The sequence below is a fragment of the Ixodes scapularis genome, unplaced genomic scaffold, assembly GCF_016920785.2.
Source record: "Ixodes scapularis isolate PalLabHiFi unplaced genomic scaffold, ASM1692078v2 PGA_scaffold0__279_contigs__length_252992795, whole genome shotgun sequence".
In the NCBI taxonomy this organism is placed as follows: Eukaryota; Metazoa; Arthropoda; class Arachnida; order Ixodida; family Ixodidae; genus Ixodes; species Ixodes scapularis.
In genome coordinates, this window is record NW_024609835.1 from 90,496,744 (window position 1) to 90,520,513 (window position 23,770).

The window sequence follows — 23,770 nt, forward strand, 5'->3', positions numbered from 1 at the left end:
ACTTCCTCCCGTAAAGGCCATTCGCATATAGTTGACCAACACGCAAATTACAAGGGGATATCAGCAAATCACCGCTAATAAGACATCATTACTGCCACAAACTGAAGATGACTATTCCCAGCTTCAAGCGCCGCGCACTACAGACCCATCTGGCACGCCAAGCTTCCGCTAGAGCCCGGTGAGGATCCGCTTCCCGTACCGCTCAGCCTGTTCGGATGTTGCCAAGTCCGCCTCCTCGTCCATAACGATTTGTTTACGGGCATTACACACGCGCAATTAACATTCCTTGGGTTCGGGCCACCCGAAGCGCGGCGGCACCTTTATTCTTGTCCACCGAGAGTCGAGCAACGCCTCCTTGTCGGGCGGCCGGTTACATCATCTTACACAATGACCACGATCAGCTTACAGCATCGAGCATGTCCAAATCGACGTAAACGCGGAAGTGGTACCATCCAACAGACGTCTGGCGTTTTCCTGCGCGCGCGCACATTCATCAATGGGGGAGGAGACCACCCCAACGTCACATGGCCCGGCGGCGCGTTTCGTCTGTGGCAGCTTCATCACGAGCTGGTGACCATGCTCGCTTCCGCTCGGAGGACGAGGGGAAAAACGCAAAAGGCCGGTTACGAGAGGAGTGGTTTTCTTTGCATAGAGCGACCTTGGTTTGGCGGCGTCATTCGCCGATGAAGAGCTGCTCACTTTGCGCGCTTCTGGTTCAGAGAGCGTTTTCCGCCCGACTCGACCAGGTATTTCTGGTGGGATCTCGACCCGGTCACTGGAACTCGTCCGGGAGAGTGTGACCACGTCGGGTGTCATCGTCTTGGCCGGCGACGTTGTGTAGAACCAGCAACGTGTTTCAGAGGTAGGCCACCGAGTTTGCTCGTTTCTTTTCAAGTCTGGCGCGAATGCAGCGCTTGTCTTCCTCAGGCTTTTAAGAAAACTCCCAATTCTTAACCGTGTTCTAGTTGACTCTTTTAGAGCCGTAAGACAAAGGCCAGAGGTGTGACCACAGTGCATCACTTTGCTTATACTTGCGGTCATATTGTCGGCTTATTAAACGAGGAAATTTTTAGATATATTCCATACTTCAGCCCGAGACTTGGCAAGAAAAAAAAAAACAAAACAAAAAAGAAACGGACGTAACCAGACAATTTAGCAAGAATTGAATACTTCGCGTTGAAGTGTAGAATTAATTTGCTAGCTTGCCGGCGTTTTTAATCTTGTATATTTATATCCACCCCTGTTTTGCTTGTGAATCTAGTAACACTAGCCGCCATGACTGCAATTTAGGATTTGGCTGGCCTGCCTAGCCTGGTAAATGGCAACATCTACGTTGAGTGTCTTTGGGCTACCTTATTTTGACAGCTATCCGTGGCATTTAGGTGTCCTATGCTAGGCTTATCACGTTACAGTTCTTCAGATCTGATTAATGTACTGAGTTCGTAGGGTCTCTCAGGTATTTCGAATGCGGAAATCTTTTGGAGACCGTTTTCAATATTAAGTAAATATGAATTATGCTAACTCTTTCCTCTTGATAACGCATCTTCACAATTGGGTCCTACGTATCTTTTGGTACCTTGCATAGTGTAAAATTAAAATAGGTATTCTTATTAAGAAACAATAAAAAAAAGTATGTCTTTTGGTAAACATGTAGTAGCAATCTTTTGCTTATAAACAATCATGAAGGCTTTCGCTAAAATATTTTATAGTGCTTTTTAATAGTGGAGGGTTCAAATAGAATATTTAAAATGATTTTGCATCAGTTTCTTCGTGGTATGTAGAGGGTGTCACAAAAGAAAATTTACACGGTCTTTTTTACCGCAAAAATAAACTAGGCATCACCGCACGCTCATTCTTTGCCCAAAGGTAGCGCTAGAGGTCACAACCAGATGCCAAAGTTTCAGCCGGATCCGATAAGCTAATCAAAAGTTATATGTGATTTTCTGAAAATTTCAATGGGAAAATGGCGGCCGACGGTGTTTTCAAACACATGGGGCTCTATGGCACCAGAAACCGAAAACGGGCGAAAATGGTCTCCATTAGATACGATGCTTGTGTTAATGTGATGTAGATACGTGTGCTTGTGTTAAGGGTATCAAAATGCGAGCATTGGGCGCTTTCTTCATAAGATAACTTGACCTTCAGTACCTCTCGAACTTTACCTGGTGGAGTCGGTTGTGCAACATAGGGCTCGATGACTTCTCTTCCATTAGCGATGGCGAAATATCTGAGTTACAGCTAAGCATTGAATAGCAACCTGTTATGCAACGTGCTGGAGGAATTAGCTCGCTGACGCCGGGGATGCGCCGGGGTCGCACTGTTGACACATCATACAAGAGACAGTCAGCCAACACGAGCCACCGCGATATCCGTGGTTCGAATACCGCGTGCCCAAGTTTCTCCGCGAAATCATTGCCATGCGGCATTCAAAGCACGGATCCCACGGTGACTCGTGTTTGAGCACGCGCCAGACTGAGCCGCCGTAGCCGACTTTCTTTTGTTTTGCCGAAAGCCCCTTCATGTTTCAAAAATAGCGCAAGGTGTGTTTAATGCAAGAGGCACGTGCAACGTGCAGCCCTTGGGAAGATCATGACGACACAGCGCAGCACTGAACTAGATTTAAGGTCCCATATTCTTCCTAGAAGCGGCTCGCGGCACGTGTCTCGAGTATTTCCACAACAATGAATGACACCACTTTTTCCTGGATAAAAGGGCCCTAGTCTTACCGAGATGCCGAGCCACATAAGCAGGCGTTGACGAGCCTTCAAAGGCCTATGCTGGGGCGAAGGAGTAACACCTAAAATGACAATAACCTCTCCTGCTTTGGTGATGATGAAGTGAAGCGAACGGAATAACATTGAACAAAATCTGAAGGTCGGTTATGGCGGCGCCCATGCACAGCTGCTTGAAAGTGTTTATCAGCAGCATGATCCGGGCTTTAGGAAAACATCAATTACTTTTGAAGATAGAGTGAGCAGGCAGGCGAGTTGGTTGATGTTAAACATTTTTGAAATACCGGAGACGGCGAACGAAAAATGCGACAACAGATAAAATGTCTTAAAACGCAGCTCACAAAACGTCTTAAAACGCAGCTCACAAAACGTCTTAAAACGCAGCTTCTAAACACTATTGGCACAGTCGTTTATATGGTGGCGCCCGAGGCATCTATATCGCCGACGGCCGCAACCTCGGCATTAGCGAAACGTAAGTACGTAAAGGACGAGCGTGTTGTTTAGGGTGCTGAATATGAGGAAGGGACAAGGGATGGACGTGGTCTTCCACGCCAATACACCGTAAACGAACGAAGGGAGCAGAACAACGACATTCATGCTTTCGTATTCACAACTCATAAGATGTGATACGGTGTCCTCGGAATTTTTTAAGCGGGGTTCCGGATTTATGCAACATATATATAGTTTACTTATTTTTCGGTGCCTTTGCTCTTATTTCTCACCAGCAAGTTTGTTAGCGCACGTTATAAATTCAATGAGGCTGGAAAATGAGTTTATTTGCAGAATCATCAAACTTGTAGTTTAGCACTCTTGTTTTCAGTGTCGCACGTGTGGGAAAATTTACACTAAAGATTTCACAATAAGCTTGGGGCGTATCACTGAAACATTGGTAACCGTGACACTTTTCGTAGTGCACGCCGAAATTAAATTTTGGTCGTGCGCAACAAAAACAGAGCAGAAACATAATTTCTATATTTTTCTCCCAGGTTATTAGGGACTTGGTAGGTTTGAGCTTTGAACTTTATTACCAGTGCTCTTGGAGCACGAAAGTGGAGGAATAAAAGAGTTTCTCAATTTTATAAACGATCTATTAGTGGCGTGTTCTGAGGTGTTATTAGACTGAATTTCTCCCGCTCTTTATATTTGTCTTCCGCTAGTTGTGTAGACTAATGTTGCAGAATTCCACTTTCCGTTCTTCTGAAAAATTTAAAAGTTGTCTAGCTTATTCTTAGTATATGCCATCGTGCAATCTAAGTGAAGATGCAAGTGACTCTTGTTTCTTTTCATTTTGAAACAACAACAACAATCAGAAATCTACTCTGATAAACGGCCTTTTTTTTTGCTAACTGACTGATTTGGCTTGAAGAGCCTAGAATTTAGTCCAAAATTTAGGTGACGTTGCATACACTGACAAAAATGCGTACATACCAAAATCAGGTCGAAACGCAAAAAAACGCCACGCTCGTCTTTTTATTAAGCCTCAGCAGGTGGCTAAGTAAGTTAAGACGAGTCTTTAGGCGCGCCCCTCGACGAAAGTCGGCACAAGGCGTTTATTGACCATGAAGCGGGTAATGTGTAGTAAATGCGATCGTTGATACCCTACGAAAAGCGCAGCCGTCATTTACTTTCTGTGATTTACGGTACCAACCCGCGGGAAAACTGTAGAAACCATTTCTTCGAATGACTCGGCGCGAATGTTGGAATTGTCATGGTTCTTATGAATCTCGGCGGTGTCAACTTGGAATTTCCAAGTAGAGGCAAAACCGAGGTGATTTCTCAATATCCCAAGAAGATCACCCTTCAGAAGGAAAAGCGGTTTTCGTTCTTTGTGGTACTTTTTCCCCTCGATGATGGGACGGTGTTCGACATATCATTAGGTCGTGGGCGTTGCTAGGCAGCCTTTGTCCGCGTTCCTTTGTGTGTCTTATTTGCCTGGCAACACATCACATGCTTGGGGAGTGTTGTTTTGCTCCGTGAAAGGGGAACAAAACAAAAATAAAATAATTCTCTGAAATGTGAGGCGGGAAGACGCAGAGGCGTGGATAACATGGGTACATCATGCAAACAGTAAATAACTATCTTAAAACTTCGAACGTTTTTTGTTGAAATATTTTATGCGCATCTATGACACGTAACGTTCGAAGAGTCTCGCAGAGGGGGGGGGGGGGGAGGGGGAGGGGGAGGAGAGGAAACACTTGACCGCTCTTGCACGGAAATGTTGAAAGCAATTTCCGCAGAGCCGCAAATAAAAAAAAGAAAGGGAATTATTTTTGTCACAATATACGCAGCCTGTATGGGACAACACACGTTGGTATATAAACGCGCGTTTTGCTTTACGCGATATTGCTGTAGCCTGAAAAAAAAGATACCATTATCTTGCCGAGATAAGCTATCGGGGTCGTCTCGACACATAGTAGAAAGCAATTGTAACACGCTCGGCACCAGTGAATCGTTACAACTTGACTAACAAAGTCCGCAGAACTCAGGGCGTTTCTATGCTTTTATTTCGCAGGTAGAGACACGTATCTATCACTATGACGCCGATGCTTCTGTGGACGATCGTCGCTACGGTGGCCCTTTGGCAGTTTCCTTCTGCGCGCAGTCAGAACTGCAGTGATATCCATTTGCGCTACCACGAGAACCACACGCTGTGTAAATCTGAAGCGGGATGCAAGCTTCAGGTGACCGGGATCGAGGAAAACATGAAGCAGTTCATTCTCAAGCTGCATAACCACTATCGGAATCTCATCGCCTCTGGCAACGAAACCAACATGCCGCCAGCCAGCAACATGCTCGAGATGGTGAGTGCCTGTGCGTTTTGTTTTTATTATGGTGCCTGGGGCGCTACTCTGACTGGTGTGTTTAGCGCGCCTTCAAAAGTGTGCGTATTTTGATTTTTGCCCGAGGACGTCATAGAGCTGTCGTAGTGCTGCCTGTCGGAATGCTGATGGTGACACAGCATGTATAGGTCGACTCGGCGGACGCCTGTTCCACTGAAGGTGGCTCTGATGCCACGCAGTCGATGAAAACCAAAGCAGACACTTGTTTGGTCGCCGCGACGACAGCGACCTATATGTTCGCTCACTTCTTCACCCGAATTTCTATGACCAATCGCCCAGGATTACTACATCCAACAACATGCTTAACACACCGGATCTTGTGACGTAATTTGTTGCCACTTGGGACCACTTTCGAAGCATGGGCGTGATAGAACGATAGAAACACCACTAGAAGACGCGATCCGGACACTATACGTCTATTACAACTTTCTAGTGCTTATACCTAAGGTAAAACAAAATGCCGAGTCATTGAGCTGCGGACGTATGCGGCACGCCCGATTTTCGCTGAAGTGGGCTAGTACATATGCTCAGAACGCGTTCCATGACCCTTTAGACAAAAAATGGCAGCGCGCAGAAGTTAGGTTATGATTATAATGGTCGATATTTCGTTTCCCCCTATGATGAAGTAAAGCTCAAAACTGCGGCGGTCCGGGTCCAGTCACGAGCCAAAGAGGAACCTGGTGTTTGACGAAGCAATATATCATGTGGTTTCTAGCTCGCTCCTGATTGAACCTTGCTGCGCGTAGGTTTGACGTTTAGTACATCGTATACGGTGAAAGGAAGTACGATACATGCGGGTTTTTTTCGCGTCCACCTCCTTCCTTTTTAAATTTTTTACGGGTTATTGTTTTTATTCAATGTCGGTACACGGCGCACAATTACAGCATAATCTTTTATCTAGCCCAAGGTAAACACCGCCTTTATCTTCAAGATACTAACTGCCTTTTAACAGTAACATGATCTGTTTTGAAACAGGCCTACAATCTGATCCGCGCATTTAACCAGGTAATTGGGATTCAATAAAACAGCCAGTACAGACGATGATTTAAACTTAAAGCATTAGGCTCCGTACGAATCAAAGCTGTCTAGAAGTACAAGCAGAAACAAAAATTAATCGATTAATTTACGAAATGAGAGAGGGGTGTTCAGACGATTGCTCCCTCAACCCGACCATATATTTCTCCGTATCCATGCTCAAAGATTGGCCGCCGTCTGTGTGCAGCCTGGCCCTCACGGGAAAGTTCACGCAGTACCCTCGTAGATGCCGTAAACGAAGAACGGGACACGTGTGTACCCATTACGAGAATGCGAGCTGATCGCCGGGAACGGGAAAGCGCCGAGGCGGTAATTGTCAACTGGCGGAAACTTCCTCTAGAAGCGGGATGCAAACTAAATGGTCGGAGCAATGTCCCTGACTGCCGCACGTCACGTCGCTTTACGACGACCGGGGCGCTTCCGCGGGCGTCTCCTCAATCTTTTCTCCCTGAATGAAAGACGAGTGACGTCACAGAGCGAGTAGGCGACCTTATCGCACGCTGCCGCCATTGACGACGACATTGTGACGTCGTCCGCTGCCGTCATGGCGCCGTCCACTAGGGGTCTATTGGTACCGTTGTTCGGTCTAGCCTCGATTAGGGCCCGCTACGTTGAAGGTCAAACATAGTGACTTGGAATGGCGTGCCTCCCGGGATTGCTTTGGCGGGCGCCGAAGTGCATCATGCCTGCGGTGTCAGTGCCAGAAGCAGCCATGGTTCATTATTAGGGTTCTACGTTCTGCGATGAACATACAAATAAGCAGAAAAATAATCTCGCCGGTAAAAGAGAAAATAGCATTGTGTATTTGGATTTGTACGTAGTTCTGAATTTGTTGGCTACCAGCTGTAAAAACGCGACCGATTGTTATCTTTTCCTAAAATCCTGGGACAGCATTTCCGACTTTTTATCGTTTCCCACTTTTGTCTGCAAGGGTCAAAAAAAATGTTTTTGACCTATCAGAAAAAAAAAGGGGGGGGGGGGGGGGCACCGTTCCTACGACATGGGACAAAACACGCCCGGCTTTTCCTGCCGCTTAGAACTCTCCTCCTGGACGTGCCTCTTGCCTAGATATTCATTCGCCTCTCTCAAGCCCCCTTTCCTGTAACTTATGATCCGCACTGTTGACGAGCGTTAGATATATTCAGTGGGATTATTCAGTTCCTAACCACGATTGACAGGGAGCGGAAGCTCCTGGTAATTAAGCCTAGAAGTACCTAGATTTTGAAGTCACTGGCAGCAACATTATTGTTGTCTGCCCCTTTTTGCCGCGTACAAGTTTGAACAGCTAACACTAAGGACATCCTCCGCATCGTTGAGTACTCGAATTCCTATCAGCACATTAATCTCAAGAGGGCTTCTGGAGAGAAATGAAGGCATTGAATTCATTAACCATACGCTTACTTGTGACAAAAATAATAATAATGAAAGGCGGTTTTCTCCAACTCGCAAATCGCTGTGCTCTACCTGGGCCAATGATGCTTACCCCCCCCCCCCCTCCTCCCCAACCCTCCTCACACACGCACACAGACAAATTTGTACGGGAAGAAAAAACTAAAAAAGAAAAAAAGAAAAAAACTAAAATATTTTTTTATTTTGCCCGAGCAAGTTTGGAGGACACTTAAGCGTCGCCTTTAAGAGTGGAACGTGATAGCGTTATCGGGCCCCGTTCGCATCACCTTTTCATTCGCTTCTCATGCTCTTCCTGCCAGTGAGCAGGAAGTGCGGCGGACACGGTGGCCTAGTCAATGGCATGTATGGCTCGTAACCGAAAGGACGTGGGTGAGAAGCCCGCTTAAACTTGTTCAAATTTTTCTTTAAGGCAAATGAATTACTTTATAAGGGAAATCATTCGAGACATGCGGCGACCTTTATTAGCGTTGCGTGTCATATCTTAAAATCACTTTCATTCCGCGCTTGGCGTCACGTTTCACGTGAGCGTTGTGGTTCGTTTGAAATTCTTGCGTGAGGTCTTGTGGCGATGACCCTATCGACCAATCAGGATTTTCGCGTCCACGCTTTTCTTGTCACGCCACCGACGCCTGCTTTCAATTGCCATCGTCCTTAACCGTTTTGAACTCACTTTCGGGGGACTATCCTCTTTCTGATATGGCCATCGGTGAGAGGTCGAACTCACCAGAACTGCGTGATACTTCACGACGCAAGTAATCTAAAGATATGGGCGTACTCCGGTGCTTTCTTTCATAAAGCCGTTATCGTGTGCCCTCTGCCATTTTTAACAGGAATTTAGTTGTTAAGTGTGAAAATGAGACACTCCCTAGATTCCACTTCCTAGGAAAAGCACGTAAAAGTGAAAGGCTCGCTTAGGTACATGCTTTCTTGTCTCTCTTAGTTTAGCTCGTAGACAGTATAGTTATGTTGTGTGGTTGTTCAAACAGGGTAAAATTAGTCAGTCCCAATGGGCGTCTGGTGTTTCTGTTGTGGATGCAAACTTTAGCCAGTGCAGTGCGACTGCTAGCCTGGAATTCTTAACATGCATCAAGCAGCAGCTAAACACGACCTTATACAATATTTATTCAGATGGTGCAGCTCAACGGTGAGGATTGAACCCAAACTACCTAGGTTCTGCAGCTCACGTGATCCCCCCAGTAAGCAGTGGCGCTTTTTTTTTCTTTGTTCCGATGGAGTTGAACATGGTTTTAAAAACACTTAATGTGAATCATCACACGCGGGCCTTTTGAAATTCGATGCATGAAACCGGAAGAACTCGATATCTTAAAACAGATGTACACCCTGGACCCGGGGCTTTGTGTCACAAATACAAACAAAGTGCCGTTTTGCATTTCGTCCCTGTTATTACGTTAGCTAGGTCTTCACCAGCTCGCCTATGTTCCGACTATTACCGCATTTATAAGCCAAACGGACCGTCAAGGCAGAGCATGCGTTCAAAGTCCTTGAAAGATAGAAACCGCTGGCAGCTTAACCGTCACGCGGTTACATTAAACCTTGCAGACAAAGAGACATTAAACTCCGTCATGGGCCTATTCAGTGCAGATCTTCCCTGCCACGCGTCGGACCTTACAAAATGTTATCCGGTTTATGGGCTATGATTATCTACCTCGGTACCGATGGCTGCCAACCATACTTCTCCGAGCGTGAGTGGAAAGTCTGACTCAGAACCCCAATCTTGGGACAATCCAGAGAATAGCGGCGACCTTGATGGCCTCCCTCCGCCTCGTACCCGCCTTGTCAACCACTCCGGGCTGCATTTGGGAGGCCATTAAACAGCGGTTACGTAAAATGTTACTTGGCAATCAACAACGTTGGGCAGCGGCGATTTTCTTACGGTGTCAGACGAGTCCCTTTGTGGAGGCGTCACGACCTCTTTCGCATTATCACAGCTGCCGCCGCTGCTGGTGGCTCCGCAGATCAGCAGCGCACACGCTCAGTCACGATCGCCCGTCGACGCCCCGTGGGCACGAGTGGTGAGAATTCGAGAATCGAGGGGAAAGTTCCCTGCTGGGACTCGGCTGCCCTCGGACAAAGCTTGGCTCTTTGCCTCCATCCATCTGTAGACTTAGAAGATAGGTAATTTATAGTATCGCCTGACAATAGCCTAGAGGCATGTATACGACAGTACACTTTTTCTTATACAAAATACCTATGCGGTACAACAGTTTGCATGCCAAAGACAGAGTCAAAACGTAGATGTGGATTCCTTCGCGCAGGGCAGGCGTTTTATAACGCGGGGTTCTAGACAAAAAGCAACAGCACCAACAAAACAAACAACAAACAAGGTCTCCGGAATCAAAACAACCTGCCTGGAGAGTTTTCGGCAGAGTTAGTTAAAACGACCGAGTCGAGAAGTTGAACTAGCACGCGAATGAGCGAGCGAACGAGAGTTCGGCGCCACTGTGGTTGAGCATGCCCTTTTCTATGTTCCAGGACACGCTGAATTGTACCTTTGACTCGCGTTCTTCGCTTCCGCCCTCTTGCGCGGACTTGCTTATATCTGGGCGAGTAATATCCTCAAACGCTAAAGCGTGCTCGCATTATCAGACTGGGTGAGATAACAGTGTCGCCGTGCTCTCGGCCGCAGGCTATTTTTCAAATCTAGTTCAACTTATCATCTCGGGACGGGGTCACTGGAATTTTTTTATCATCGCTCGGTCGATTCAGCTTACGTTGTCGAAGTGTTTTTATTGCAATCACTTGTAAGAAGGCGAAAAGTAGCAAATGTTTCTAGAGGTGGCAAGGAACGACAACACATTTAGAAAGAGAGGAAAGCGGATCAGGCAGCATATTAGTTCTTTTGTGCAGATATTTTTTTTTATTTGTGCTGTTCAGAAATGAGGCGCTAAAGCTTGAAGTATGCGAGAAATCGTGATATAAAAATAAAAATAAACATATAAATAAAAAAATGAAACGAGACCCATTAAGTTGCTCTTCAGCCCTAGATCAAAAATATGTTGAACACTAGTAGCACAAGAGTTTCCGAATGACATTCGATGGGATTCACCATATGTTAGAAAGCGCTGTGTACAATTGGCTACACCTCTTAACAGGCTGTGGGATTTTTTTGTTTCTTAATAGTGTCAGCCTTCTTGAAATCAAAGATGCGTTCAGTGTACAATACAAAGTGGTGTGCCACAAAAGAAAGATCTTTGCTGAAATGAAAAGTTTTGTTTTTTCATCAAGATCTTTACGTACTGAATAGATAGGGGTTAACAAAACGTAATCCAAATATCAATTGAAAACAAGATGCAAATAAAATTTCAGATTGGTGCCCGCCTCATTAGGCGCCGATTGCTTTTGATTTTGTGATTCTGATATTTTTGAATCGTGGGATTAGTCATGGGTGTGCAAAAACTTTTTCACGGGATATATTTTCTCGCAACGATTTCATTATGAGCTTTTGGTGATTAACTGTTCGCAACACCACAGGGTGTTTCCACGTCAGATCGTACAGTGACTGTCCGAGTCATATTTTTGATATTTCTGTAAAAAGATATATGTGAAAACCATGTTCTTGGGAGGAACATTTAGGTATATGTGAACGCCGTAGTTAAATATTTCGCAGATAATTAAAATGAAGAAGCTCAAGGCGTGCTTAATGCCGAGATTTCACTATGGTAATTTGCACAGCCACCAGTGTCACACCAAAGCAAGCAAGTAATTAAAACGTTTTTCATTTATTTCATAAACAATTGGCAACATGCATGCCAAATATTAAAAATTACAACAAATATATATCGCTGCAAGCAAAAAATTACGAAACAAGTAAAAAACCACGTCTTTTAAACACATTCACAATTTTTTTACTAACAAACAAATTTATGCAAAACTTCGCAAAATATATTAAAGTGTGCGTTTTGAAATGGAGCTTCTGAATTTATAAGAATATTTGCTTAGCCGTCATTGTAGTTCTGTTATTAATGCAGAATCGTAAGTCATTTCTCCAAATGTATCAGAAATCACATCAATATTAAACAAAAACTACTTTTATTTTTTAAAACTTTCCTTAAAGACTGACGACCAGTTCGCGCTTTCCACTTTTCCCCTGCTTCCTCCTCTCCCCCTTTCCACCCATCCACCGTTGCCTGTTTCCTCCTCCCCCAGGGTGAGGAAGATCTTCTGCCTTGCAGAATCTCGTGTATGGTCGTCGGCCTTTAACTCCTTGCAGTAGCTTGAAATAACTTGGTATGGCAAAATATTAGGGAGAAAATGACATCCAATCGAGAAAAGCGACAACAAATGTTCACTCAAATTGAAGTAGCCTGTCTTCGTTCTTGGGACTTTGCAACACGAAGTCGGCTGCAAAGGTATTCTCTAGAACCGGCAAATTCTGTACAGCGGTGCTGCTCTATTGCAGAGCGTCGAAAGCCGTCATAACTTAAAACTATGGGTCTAGCAAGATTAAAATAAGGACAACAAGAACACAAAATCTCAAGAACAGCTCAGTTTATTAGACCACACCAAAACAAGAAAATATCAAAAAGAAAACTTGACGTCGCGAAGATTTGACCAGACGTGACTTGACAAGCTAAATCCTTACAACACTAGACAAGCTTCCGATAACGAGCATCCGCAAAGATAATTTCCGTCAAGACTACGAGAATCGACGCCTACAGTTGCGACAAGCCTTTGGGGGAACTGTAGGCTGTAATTTCTCAAAGTGTGAAAAGTTCAAAGACTAAAACCAAAACTTCTTTTAAAAGCTGAGAGGTGGGCCGAAGAAGAATGGAAGGCTGTTTCAGCTGATATTGTTCGCTATAGTCTCAGGCTACTCCTGTGCTTTGCGCCGACCGCCCTTGCTGCATCGGTGTTTCAACACAGACCCGCCATCGGCAGCACGGCATCCAGCGCCTCGCTGCATGCCGTGCTGTGAAGATTGCAGGCTTCAGACTGTGTATTTGTAAACAATTGGAACGGAGCATACAGGAGCTCTGACTCAGAACGTGGGAATAGCCGTACGTGCATCAGATACCGAGTAGTGGCATCTTTTTACAGGAATTAATTGTTGTTCAGCAACATTTAATTGTTGTTGAAGAGCGGGGCAGGTAAATTCAGATGCCGCATGGCATATATCCGCCACCGTGCCTCGAGAATGAATATTGTTGCGGAATATTGAATAATCCGCACGAATGCCACTGTATTCCTGCGGAACATGCGGCAGGTTGTCGTGTGTCTGGACCCCGCGTCACTGGGATGTTCGTGACGTTACGACGATTCCACTTCTCATTTCCCCAATGTATAATGTCGCGGATTACTGCGAGTGATTTGTGACTACTAAGGTGCGGAATTATGGGTTCCTCTGAATGCCTCTTGCGCTTTCAGCTTCTACTTGGAACGATACTCCCTTTTTAGTTCACGCTTTGAAATGCCAGTTCATTTACACGAGGTCCCACTCCACTGGTTATTCCTACACTGCTTTAAACTCCAATTTTACAATTTTCTTTATAAATACCTGAGACTGGGTGGAGAAACTTGAAGCAACCAAAGTAGAATAAATAGAGAAAGAATGACGAGGAAGCCAATGCCTCAAGCTCAACTCAACTGAATTTGAGACGTTGATTTATGTAGTCTTTTCTCTGCTTCTTGCACTTTGATAGCTTCCAAGTTCTCTATCCAGACTCGGGTGTTTCAAGAAAGCGGTAAACTTAACACCAGCTCGCATACGCCACAACTGTATTATCGTTAAACTGCAATATTTGTCTCATGTTTTTTTCCCCAGGAGTGGGACGATGACTTGGCGAGGGTGGCACAGGCCCATGCTAGCCAGTGCGAATTCGAGCACGACTGCCCTGCGTGCAGGCGAATGGGTAAGCTTCACCGCTCGATTTTGCCCGTCCGACGCTCGACGAGTATACGTGCGAACACTGTGCTCAATTCACGACATTGACGGTGCGGTGGAAGCTACGTGCTTATTGTACAAATCACACGCCCATCTTTCTCCACTCGATCGCGATACTGCCCATGACCCCACGCGAAGAGCGAAGTCATGTGACGAAGGGGAGGTGTTTGATTGGTCCGGTGGGAGCGTAGCTCCTACCGCATTGTCAGCTTAGGGGTGAACGGAGTACAAGCACATACCGGGAAGGATCGATGCTAGTAAGATCAAAATATTAACGCGATGTATTTTACGCTATGGCCGTTGTGCAGCGTAGTGGACAGTTTTTGAAATTCCTTCGCTAGCGGGATTTGAACCTACCGTGCACGCGAAAAAAAGGCAAATAAAACGTAAATCGTAAAAGCACAAAGGAAAGAGTAAGCCTGTGTAAAGACTTTATTGAAGTTTTCTCTCACGTATTTTTACAGTTTCGTGTCGTTCGCTGTCGGGCATTATGGTTTTTTATAAGGAGAGCGGAAACTGCCAGTTCTATATCAGTGCAATATTATTATTGGGACCTTTGCTGCGGTTATGCTTTCCCAACCCTCCGGGCAGAACCAAAAGAAAAGAAAAGAAGAATGGAAGCTGGACATATCTTAATGCTTCGTGAATGACATGGTGAAGTAGATCTAGAAGCTTCCCAAGTTTATAAACTAATGAGGAAACGTTTTTGCTACCGTAGCAGACCATAACCTTTTCTTTTAATGTATGCACTGGAATGCAATAACTAAAATGTATGCACTGGAATGTAAACACTGAAATGTGTACTCTGAACTCTATACACTGACATGTATACACTGAAATGTATACACTGAAATGTATACACAGGATTTAATACTCATGAATGAATACTCAGGAATAAATGCTCCGGAATGAATGCTCAGGAATGAATACAGATGAATGAATACACATGAGTGAGTACTCAGAAATAAATACACAGAAATGAGTACACAGCAGTGAACACACAGGAATGAATATATTTGGATGTATAAACACGTCCCCGCGTGTATTCGGCAGACTTCGACCCGTATTTTTAATTAACCGCACAATCCCCAGTTAACAAAAACGTTTTGGGCCAAATTTTTTTTTTTTGAAATTTAGGGTTTCAAAAGGCTAGAAGAAGCCGAATTTGAGCCAAACTTGACCTTCTTTGGCCAGAGTCTGGCTATCTTCGCCCTGATCCGCCAAACAAATGCCAAAGTTTAGTTTCACGGCGGGTAACGCGGTTGTCATCTGGCATCTTTGGGCCGAAATCATCGAACAAGTGCCAGATTTAGGCTTAACTGCTGGTGCTTCGGTGCATATGCGGCATCTTTGGCTCGAGTCTGGAACTTTGGCAATTACGTGGCGAGCCACAGAAAGGCCATAGAAACGCCAAAAAGAAAAGTACTCTTGAATTAACTATACGCTATGGAGCAAAACCGCATTAGGACCAAGTGAGGTCCCTAGGATTGCCAAGCTTATACCAAGTGACTCGTTTCTCTAACATGCTCCCTGGGCCGTCCTCAGTGAGGTAATGAAAGTTCCAGGGCGAAGCTCGCGTAAAAGCACAACCGGAGTACACTCTTGCGGGGTATGTCAGGCGCCTTGCTTAGACTCTGTCATTGACTCACTGGGGCCGTTGCTTTATGCTATCCGTGTAACGCCGAAACAGAGCTCAAGATGAGTCTGATACACCGAATAGGTCTTATTACAAATATTCTGTTCAGAATACCGCAAAAAAATTTTAAACGTTTACACATGATCACATTTTTTAACGCTTGATCCAGCGTCTGAACTATTCTGCTTTCACTATTAGTTGGGGCGGAAATAAACGAAAGAGAAACACGCAACTTGAACGGCTTTTGCGAGAGGTACAAATAAATAAAGAGAAGAGTGGCGAAGATAGTAGTTTTCAGCAGATGCACGTAGTTTCCGAAAATTATACGATCTGGTCGTTGTGGGCGAGCTTGGAAAATATACAAAAAGAAATACGGGAAAGGAGACACCTGCTGCAGGGTTTTTCAGTCGTGTTCTTGGAATGGGTGTTATCTGGCCATGGGCGTTCGTGATGCTCCCTTGACAAGTCCGTAATTCTGTTGTGCTGGAACATACTACTAACCGTTGCTGAGGTGTTCCGAACAGACAAAGATCTTTAGCCGCAGAAAGGATCAAAAAGAGTGCGGCTGTTATGTTCCTTCACCTAACAAAATTTGCATGGAAGCCGACGAAGATTTACATCTTAGCTTGGGTTTCACGGGTTAGCATTTGGCCCTTTTAACAGTTTCATTAACGGCATGGACACGTTTCTGAGAAGCAAGAGCGAAATTTCATCGCCGAACACGAGCCAGAAATGAGACGGTTTAAGACTTTTTTTTGTTGTTGTTAGTTGGGAGGTTTGGAAGCGTATGGTTGAAATATACGAGGAGTTATTAAATACACCAAAGTGTATGCATCTATGCATGGAGTTGAGAGTGTGTTTGGTACACAATAAGTTTTCTTTTTTTAATATGCCAAACATTGCATCCTAAGATATGACGCTTCCAGTACAGTTAGGGCTATTAAAATTGAACTAATAAATAAAAAGCATCGCTGTTAAGTACATATAACTTTTAATGTCTTCTTAGTGCCAATTAAGCAAAATAATCCCTAGAGTAGTCCAGTGCATAACTGTATTCCATGCGTTGGCGCAGTGATTGACTACATTATGAATTACGAAGAGACTAATTTAATTCGAGTTTTTGAATGAAATGAATGCCATTTTTATTTATACCTCATATGCGTGTAGCTTGCACTTAATGCAAAAGGTTTCACTTTTATGTCATATATAATTTGATGTTTCATAAAAACAATGTGCCCAAAAAGGATAAAGCACTGGCACACGAATCTCCAAATTAATTTTAGCTTTACCGACACGTGCTAGCTGTTTCATAAAAACAACAACAGCAACAACAAACTTGCGGCTGTTTGTTTTACGAATTAAAAAAAATTCGAACCTGCCTAAAGTGTGTATGATTTTTTTAATGACAAGTTCGGGGAGTTTAAAAACCTGCGGTTAAAATAATTACTAAAGCAGTTAAACGTATTATTGATTTCCATATGTTAACTCAAAAGTTGGCGGGAAGAAAAAAAAAAAAATCGAAGCGATAACATTACTGAAATCAGAAAATTCTATAATATTTGAGAAAAATCACGATGGCGGTCTCCGACAGTGTGAAAAGCTGTCGTAGGAATGCATGAAATAAACGTGAACTGCCCGTTGTGTGATGCAATGCTGTAATTGAAATTAATTAATTTTAATTATCCTCAATCCTAGCAATACAAGAACTTTGAGAGGACGGTTCTGTTTGTCCCTTGACGTTTATTTAGGTGACGCAAAACAACAACAACAAAAAAATGAATGTTTTATTTGCTACATCTGCCACAGTAAACGGATGTTCGCCACCATTGTCACATTGATGCATGTCATTTATTGTTTTGACGAAAGATGCCGGTTTACTCTAATCGAACAGAAAAGTTCTCGGACGTGGGACAGAACTTGTGCCTGGACCGCACTACACGGGACAACCCCCAGCCGGACTGGGAGAGCTGCATTCGGCGCTGGTACGACGAGGTGACCCTGTTTCCCAACAACACTCGCTCGCCCTTCCAGTTCGACGTGGTCACAGGACACTTCACGCAGGTAATGTGCCCCTCGGGAACGCTTTAACACGGAACGTGTTTATGGGCTACATTTCACGGGAAAAGCGTTAAGCTCGGCCGTAACAAAAAGCCGTGGCACGTAATTAAGAGCAAGATAAAGCGCACATAGCCCATAATAAGCGATGCATAAGGATACAAAGCATCTAAAGGCGTACTTAATCATAATTAGGGAGATTTACCGAGCGGCGCGGCGGGGAATCGAACCCCGGACCGTGCCATCCGCAATCCGACGCCTTTACTTGGTGCCACAAGGAGGGGCGTACGGTACCGCAAGCAGCTCAACTAAGTATGGCTCAAGGGTGCCTGCGGTAGTCGGTGACTGTCGGCGCTCTCACACAATGTCACGGATCCTAAATTAATTTCTTTGAGACAAGTTTGAATTTTTTTGGTTTTCATCTGGAACCGCTGAAAATGAAATGTAGCGGAATTGGATGTGCGTTGGTCTAAGAATAACTGCGCTCCTTTTAGATGGTGTGGGCGACAACGTGGAAAATCGGCTGCGGCTACGCCAGGTATCCGTCCAAGGACCACCCTTTCGTGTACGACCTCCTCTACACCTGCGACTATGGACCTGGGTAAGCAGACAGTTTCTGAGGTCCCGACTTTCGCATAATACCGATGCCCATTGAGATTGTCTTACGTGTTCTTTCTACTGCCCTCTGCTACCTTCGTTTGAGCGTATTTTTGATTAATACTCATGAGACCTCAAAGAACCTGTTGCGCTAATTCACGAAATTCAGTGATTTGTTAGTAACCCAAAATTACGTGATTCTTTCGTGTGTTTTTTTTCTTTTGTCTTTTTTATATTAATTCTGTCATTCACTCCTTTGCAGGGGCAACTTTATTGGTGGCGACATGTACGAGGACGGAGAAGCGTGCTCTCAGTGCCCCGAGGGAACTTGTTGCGGCGGCTCGTGCGACGAACAAGGCATCGAAAGTAGATTCAAAAGCTTATGCAGTGAGTCTTTTGTTTCCTGTCGACATACGTTTTACGCCGTGTCATGGGACATCCTTCTTTTTTTTTTTGTTGAGGAAAGTTGAGGGAAGTTAAATTAGACAATTTGCAAAGATCAGTCGTCTCACCGACTGAGTTCGCCTAAACATGTTTGAAGGAGATGTTTCGTGTCGGTTTTACCGTTTACGTTAACGTTGGAATGTTGGCTAGCAAAAAGGCGAAGGTTATTTCAGCACAAAACGAAGCTCTATGCTTAACTAACTATAAATTGGCGTTAAACAAGTCCTACATAAAAAATCTACAGCGTAAAACCAGGCGTTTCCTGTGAAACATTCGTTAAATAGTGAATCGACGTTCAATCGTTTTGTCCGTCTTGTAGCTTTACCTTCAACAATGTCTTATTTGATAGGAATGGTCCTAGTGAGAAGTGACGTCACACTGTACTGTTTTTCAAACAACCTACGACGTAAAATTACAAGGGACGTGAAAATAAAGGACGGAATTTAAGAGCGCTGAGGGTAATCTTGTCTTCCACACTGGATAAGTAACGAAGATGATACCGCTGGCTCTTGCAACTTTCTGCATATACCACACAGCGATATTATAATTTAGCTAAATTGGTTCACATCTGGTCTTTACAATCATTGCAACGAATCGGCCGTATCAAATCCAAAGAAGGCAAGAAGTAACTTAGCTAATTGGTTTGATGTATTTTAGTTTTATTTGCTGATCGCCTAAACTATAATGAAAATCCCAGCCTGCACTGTTTCACACCTAGGCGCATATGTAGATTTTCGAGCGTGGAGCTTTAGAATCGTGTTGTTGAAATAATCTAGCAGTGACCCAGCGAATAAAGTTTTAATCTCGCGTATCAGCTGGGATGAATGAGCGAACAAGAATGTATATTTTCGAATGTACTGTCGTAACAAAATATAATAAAAAAGACATTATTTTCAACTTAGGCTCGAAAATAGACTATAAAAATAAGCTAATCTACGAGATCCCAACAAATGCCTTTTTGTGCGTTTTCTGGGGGTGCTTCTGTTAAACGGACCATGACAATCCTGTTATGCAGAGCCAACAACTCCCGACGGCCCGAGTACAGCGGTGTCAAGAAACGGCTTGATATGGGCCTGCCTCTTCAACAACGAGACCCAGGAGTCATGCAAGATCACGGATGACCCACCACAGGCTTTTAAACACAGGACGCTTTTTTCGTGTAAGTGAACCTAAGCAAGCAATATTCGTTTAGGTGTACGCCAAAGATATTTTATAAAATTCTGCTTTTTTAAATGTTTAAGAGGAACTGAGACTGTAACCCTCCCAACAGTTAGCTTACGCAGAGAAGTGTGCCGGAGATAGCAATGCAGCGGTTTCGTGAGATCTGGGACAGTTTACCTCATTGCTCGGCAACGAAAACTGAATCATGGCTGAGAAACTTGACTCAGATGAAGAACTGAAACTCGCTTTGTTTCCAGATTTATATTCGTTTACTCGCATATTCTTTCAGACAAAGATTGTGACAGTTTAAACGGGACGGAATCGCAGAGGGGCTTTCGCATCCTACTATATCATTGTTATGCTTTCGTGACTTTTCTTGATAAATTAAGTGTATCATTATTTTGTTTACAGGCAATAGACTGTGCTACTCAACTTTTCCAAGATCTCGAGCGAAGCTAACCGGAAGTGAATGTGTTTTAACAAAGAAAACCCGATAGGCCGATCTAACCAGCCATTTTCGTTGCGCCACTGCTGCCGCCATGCATCGTGGGAACTGTAATCTTTCTGTGCGAGCGACAACTCCGTTGCGGGTCTGCGCGAGTACAGCACGAGACAGCAAGAGCTGTCTCGTGCACTGGCGCCTGCTTCGTGTGAACTACAGTTACAGCGGCTTCACGCATCCGTCGCATGCGTGAAAATTGGTTAATTTTTTATTGACATTCTGTTTAGGGTGATTCCAATTTTTGCAGTACCGGACGCGAACGGTATGCGCTCACACAGAACATAGGAAGAAATCGTTAACAAGATGCCGGCGTAGCACTGACGATGCCGAGAGAGCTCATGTAAGGAGACACTCTTTCAATGGCTCCAGAACAAAACGAAAAATAATGGTCGCGAATAAAATTCGTCAGATGACATCACCCTAAGCAAAGCGCACATGAAGGCACCCTTGTCTTGTTGGTTCAATGTAGGTGTGCACACTTACAGCGATTTCGACGTTAACATCAGTTTTTCCACCGACCCCGCAGCTGGCTTCCTGGAGACGGTTGTGGAAGGCGGACAGCGTGCAGAGGTTACCTTCAGCCGGTTAATCAAGGGCGGGACAACGCCGTTCTGCATGACGATCGAGTACAGCAAGGGACCCAACATGGCCGGCGAGCGCTCCAACAGCACCCTTCGACTGTTCCTCACGTCGCCCGCCCTGCCTCTGTTTCAAGTGGACGCGGAGATGGGCCGTGGAGTTTCCGGACACCAGACTTACGGTTTCTCCATGGACATCAGCCTTCCCGTTCAAGTAAGTTCAAGCAAGTTCAAGCTTAGGCTGCTGTAATAAGCGCTTCTTTGAAACCTTATGCTCCCCAAGATGTACCGCAGATGACGCGAGCCGTCGAAGTCAGTCCAATACCGTATAACTGCCACGCAGTGTTGGCGGTAGCGCGTCACAAGTAACGGCGTTACCGGTACCACGTTACTATTTTCGGTGACGTTGTAACGTACTCGTTACATTTTCAAAATCGTAACGGGTAACGCACTTACGTTACTTGTTCCGAGTAACGTGTAAAATTACGTTACTCATCTTCTTTCCGAGGCTTAAAAATATTACTTTTCAATTCTTTTTCTTTGTATTTCTAAGCGCCAAGTTATATAAATGTGTAAGCTTTTTTGTTTTTCTTTGCGTTTTTTCTCTTCGGTGTTTAGGTAGAACCGTAAAAAAGATAAGGTAATTATGTTCAGTTTCTTGATGGACATAATATTTCTTGGAATATCGCGCTTATGCATATTTGTACGGTTGAAAGAGTAAAATGTGTTAATTCAGAATAATAAAAAAAGTAACGTAAAAGTAACTTGCGTTATTCTTTAACGGTAACTGTAACGGTAACGCGTTCCTTTTATTTGCAAGTAACGAGTAACGTATTTCGTTATTCTTTTACGGTAACGCCTGCAACACTGCGCCACGTGACCTCGAGAGGGGGCGCAGTGATGCTCGAGTCGAGTGGTCAAGTGATACTTTCACAGCATTGAAGTGGCTGGGATGCAGCGTCCTCTTTGGTACATTGTAATGGGAAGCACGTATATTCATAATCAATGCCCAAACTCTTTGCGAGCCTTCCGCGTGACCGTATTTTACATTTATTTCTGACGTTTTCTTTTTCTCACGAGAATATTTCATTTCAGTGTAGAGCGTGCTCAACTGTTCAATTTAACGCGGGAGCGGTAGCCGAAACTGGTATCAGAGCTGTCTAGCGACCAAATCAATGATGCGCCAAAGAATAAAGAGGCTCTTCTTACGATTGTCGCCACTCCCCGATACAATTATCGCATGACCTCCTCGGTTCTTCGTTTTTTTTTCTTTCACCCACGCTTTAAATTTTTACTTCTTTGTTTTGTTGCTTTTGCCACTCTGTTTAGTCGCACCTACGCATTTACCATGCGGGGCTACGATATCTCGGTGTCCTTGCAGTGTCTCTGTCCTTGCAGTGTCTTTGATAAGGAACACCCTCTTTAAAAAAAAAAAAAAAATCAAAGAGCGACATTTTTTTTTTCTTTTTGTCGCCGAGTTGAAAACAACGGCGGCATAAGCTGCCAGAGTGAGCCGTTAGATGACGGATGCAGCCTCTCCGGCCACCGCTTCCGCGTTATATATAACTGTTGAGTACACTGTACGTTTATCTAGTGCCAGCGGTCAGGTCTTGGTGTTGTTTTTATCCTTACTTAGATTATGTATTCTGCGCCATTTCAATATTTATCTAAACAACGTTGTGTCATGATTTTAAGTTTCGTTCCCAAGGTTGATAACAAATTAATAAGGACGTCATACTTATTTAGGCACTGCTCTAATTATACTTGACACACCCATTGTGATAAGGGTGTTCAAGCAAAACAAGTTTTGGGTAAGGTAACCTGCGTCTTGCTAGTACCGCGAAGAAATAGCTAAACCTTTATGTATTACACTTCTACTGAAAGGATGAGCACAGGGACGGAAACGACGACACATCGACTTTGAACGCATAAATAATTTATTTGAAGTGGACAGTAAACCAGTGTCGCCGCACCTCAAAGGCAGACCGACTTTACGCTGTATAATCACGAACGTAAGATTTTTTTCGTTTTTGGTTGCCATCACCATGTTGGTACGTTTTGGGTGACAAGTGTCCAGGATAAGTCGGTCAAAACAGATTCCGGTTCTCTACTGAGCGAAAATCGTCTCCCGTGTTCTGGGCCCACTTGAGGTATAAATTATTTGCTTTGTTGTTTGAAGATAATGCCTTAAAAAGAGGAGGAATCGAATTTTATATCATGCATCGTTTCCTGAGAAAATTTAAAATCGGTAACTTTCCAATTTTATATCCAGCCCTTAATACTTTCGCTGAATGTAATTTTGATTTTTCTTTTTCAGATCGGTTTTTCGTTTTCTGTTCCGGAGAATTCTACAGCACAGTACTTCAGCATCTACAAAGTTGTAAACACTCACGGTGCATGCCAATACTGAGACATGCGATTTTCTTATGTTTACGTTTAGAGTTGAGTGCTATCCCCTCGTCCTCTTGTGCACTTTTGTGAAATGTACGACGAGCACAATTTAATGCTCAGTCTGTTACGCCGATGACTTCTGTATTATATTCTTGTCTAGTGTAATATATTTCACTGAACAAACTGAAAATATTGTTGCTTTTTAGCGCAAGCCTCACTGGCTGTATTATTGAGCATCTTTTTTATATAATGGTTTGCATTTTACTTTACCATCAGTTGTTTTTATTTAGCTCCTATATTTTCATCATTCTCGTTTTTAGCCCAACATATTTCATGATGATGGTAGTCTGCCGGACGCAACCATGTACACAAGAAATGTAGACCACTGTACATCTCGATATCATTCCATTATAACGAAAAGTTGTGCAATAAATATGTGAAAAGAATAAAGCTTTTTTGTGAAAAAAAAAGATGAAACTCTCACAAA

General features: G+C 44.0%; 1 protein-coding gene across 1 annotated transcript; it reads left to right on the forward strand.

Annotated features, from left to right (window-relative positions):
- Positions 1 to 603: 603 nt before the first annotated feature.
- On the forward strand, positions 604 to 23,770 carry LOC8036657 (CRISP/Allergen/PR-1). Its single transcript, XM_002403081.5, has 9 exons — positions 604 to 862; positions 5,245 to 5,533; positions 13,800 to 13,887; positions 17,447 to 17,616; positions 18,105 to 18,211; positions 18,470 to 18,594; positions 19,667 to 19,810; positions 20,841 to 21,106; positions 23,210 to 23,770. The coding sequence occupies exons 2-9, from the start codon at positions 5,267 to 5,269 to the stop codon at positions 23,300 to 23,302; spliced, it is 1,260 nt and encodes a 419-aa protein (XP_002403125.3). The 5' UTR covers positions 604 to 862; positions 5,245 to 5,266; the 3' UTR covers positions 23,303 to 23,770.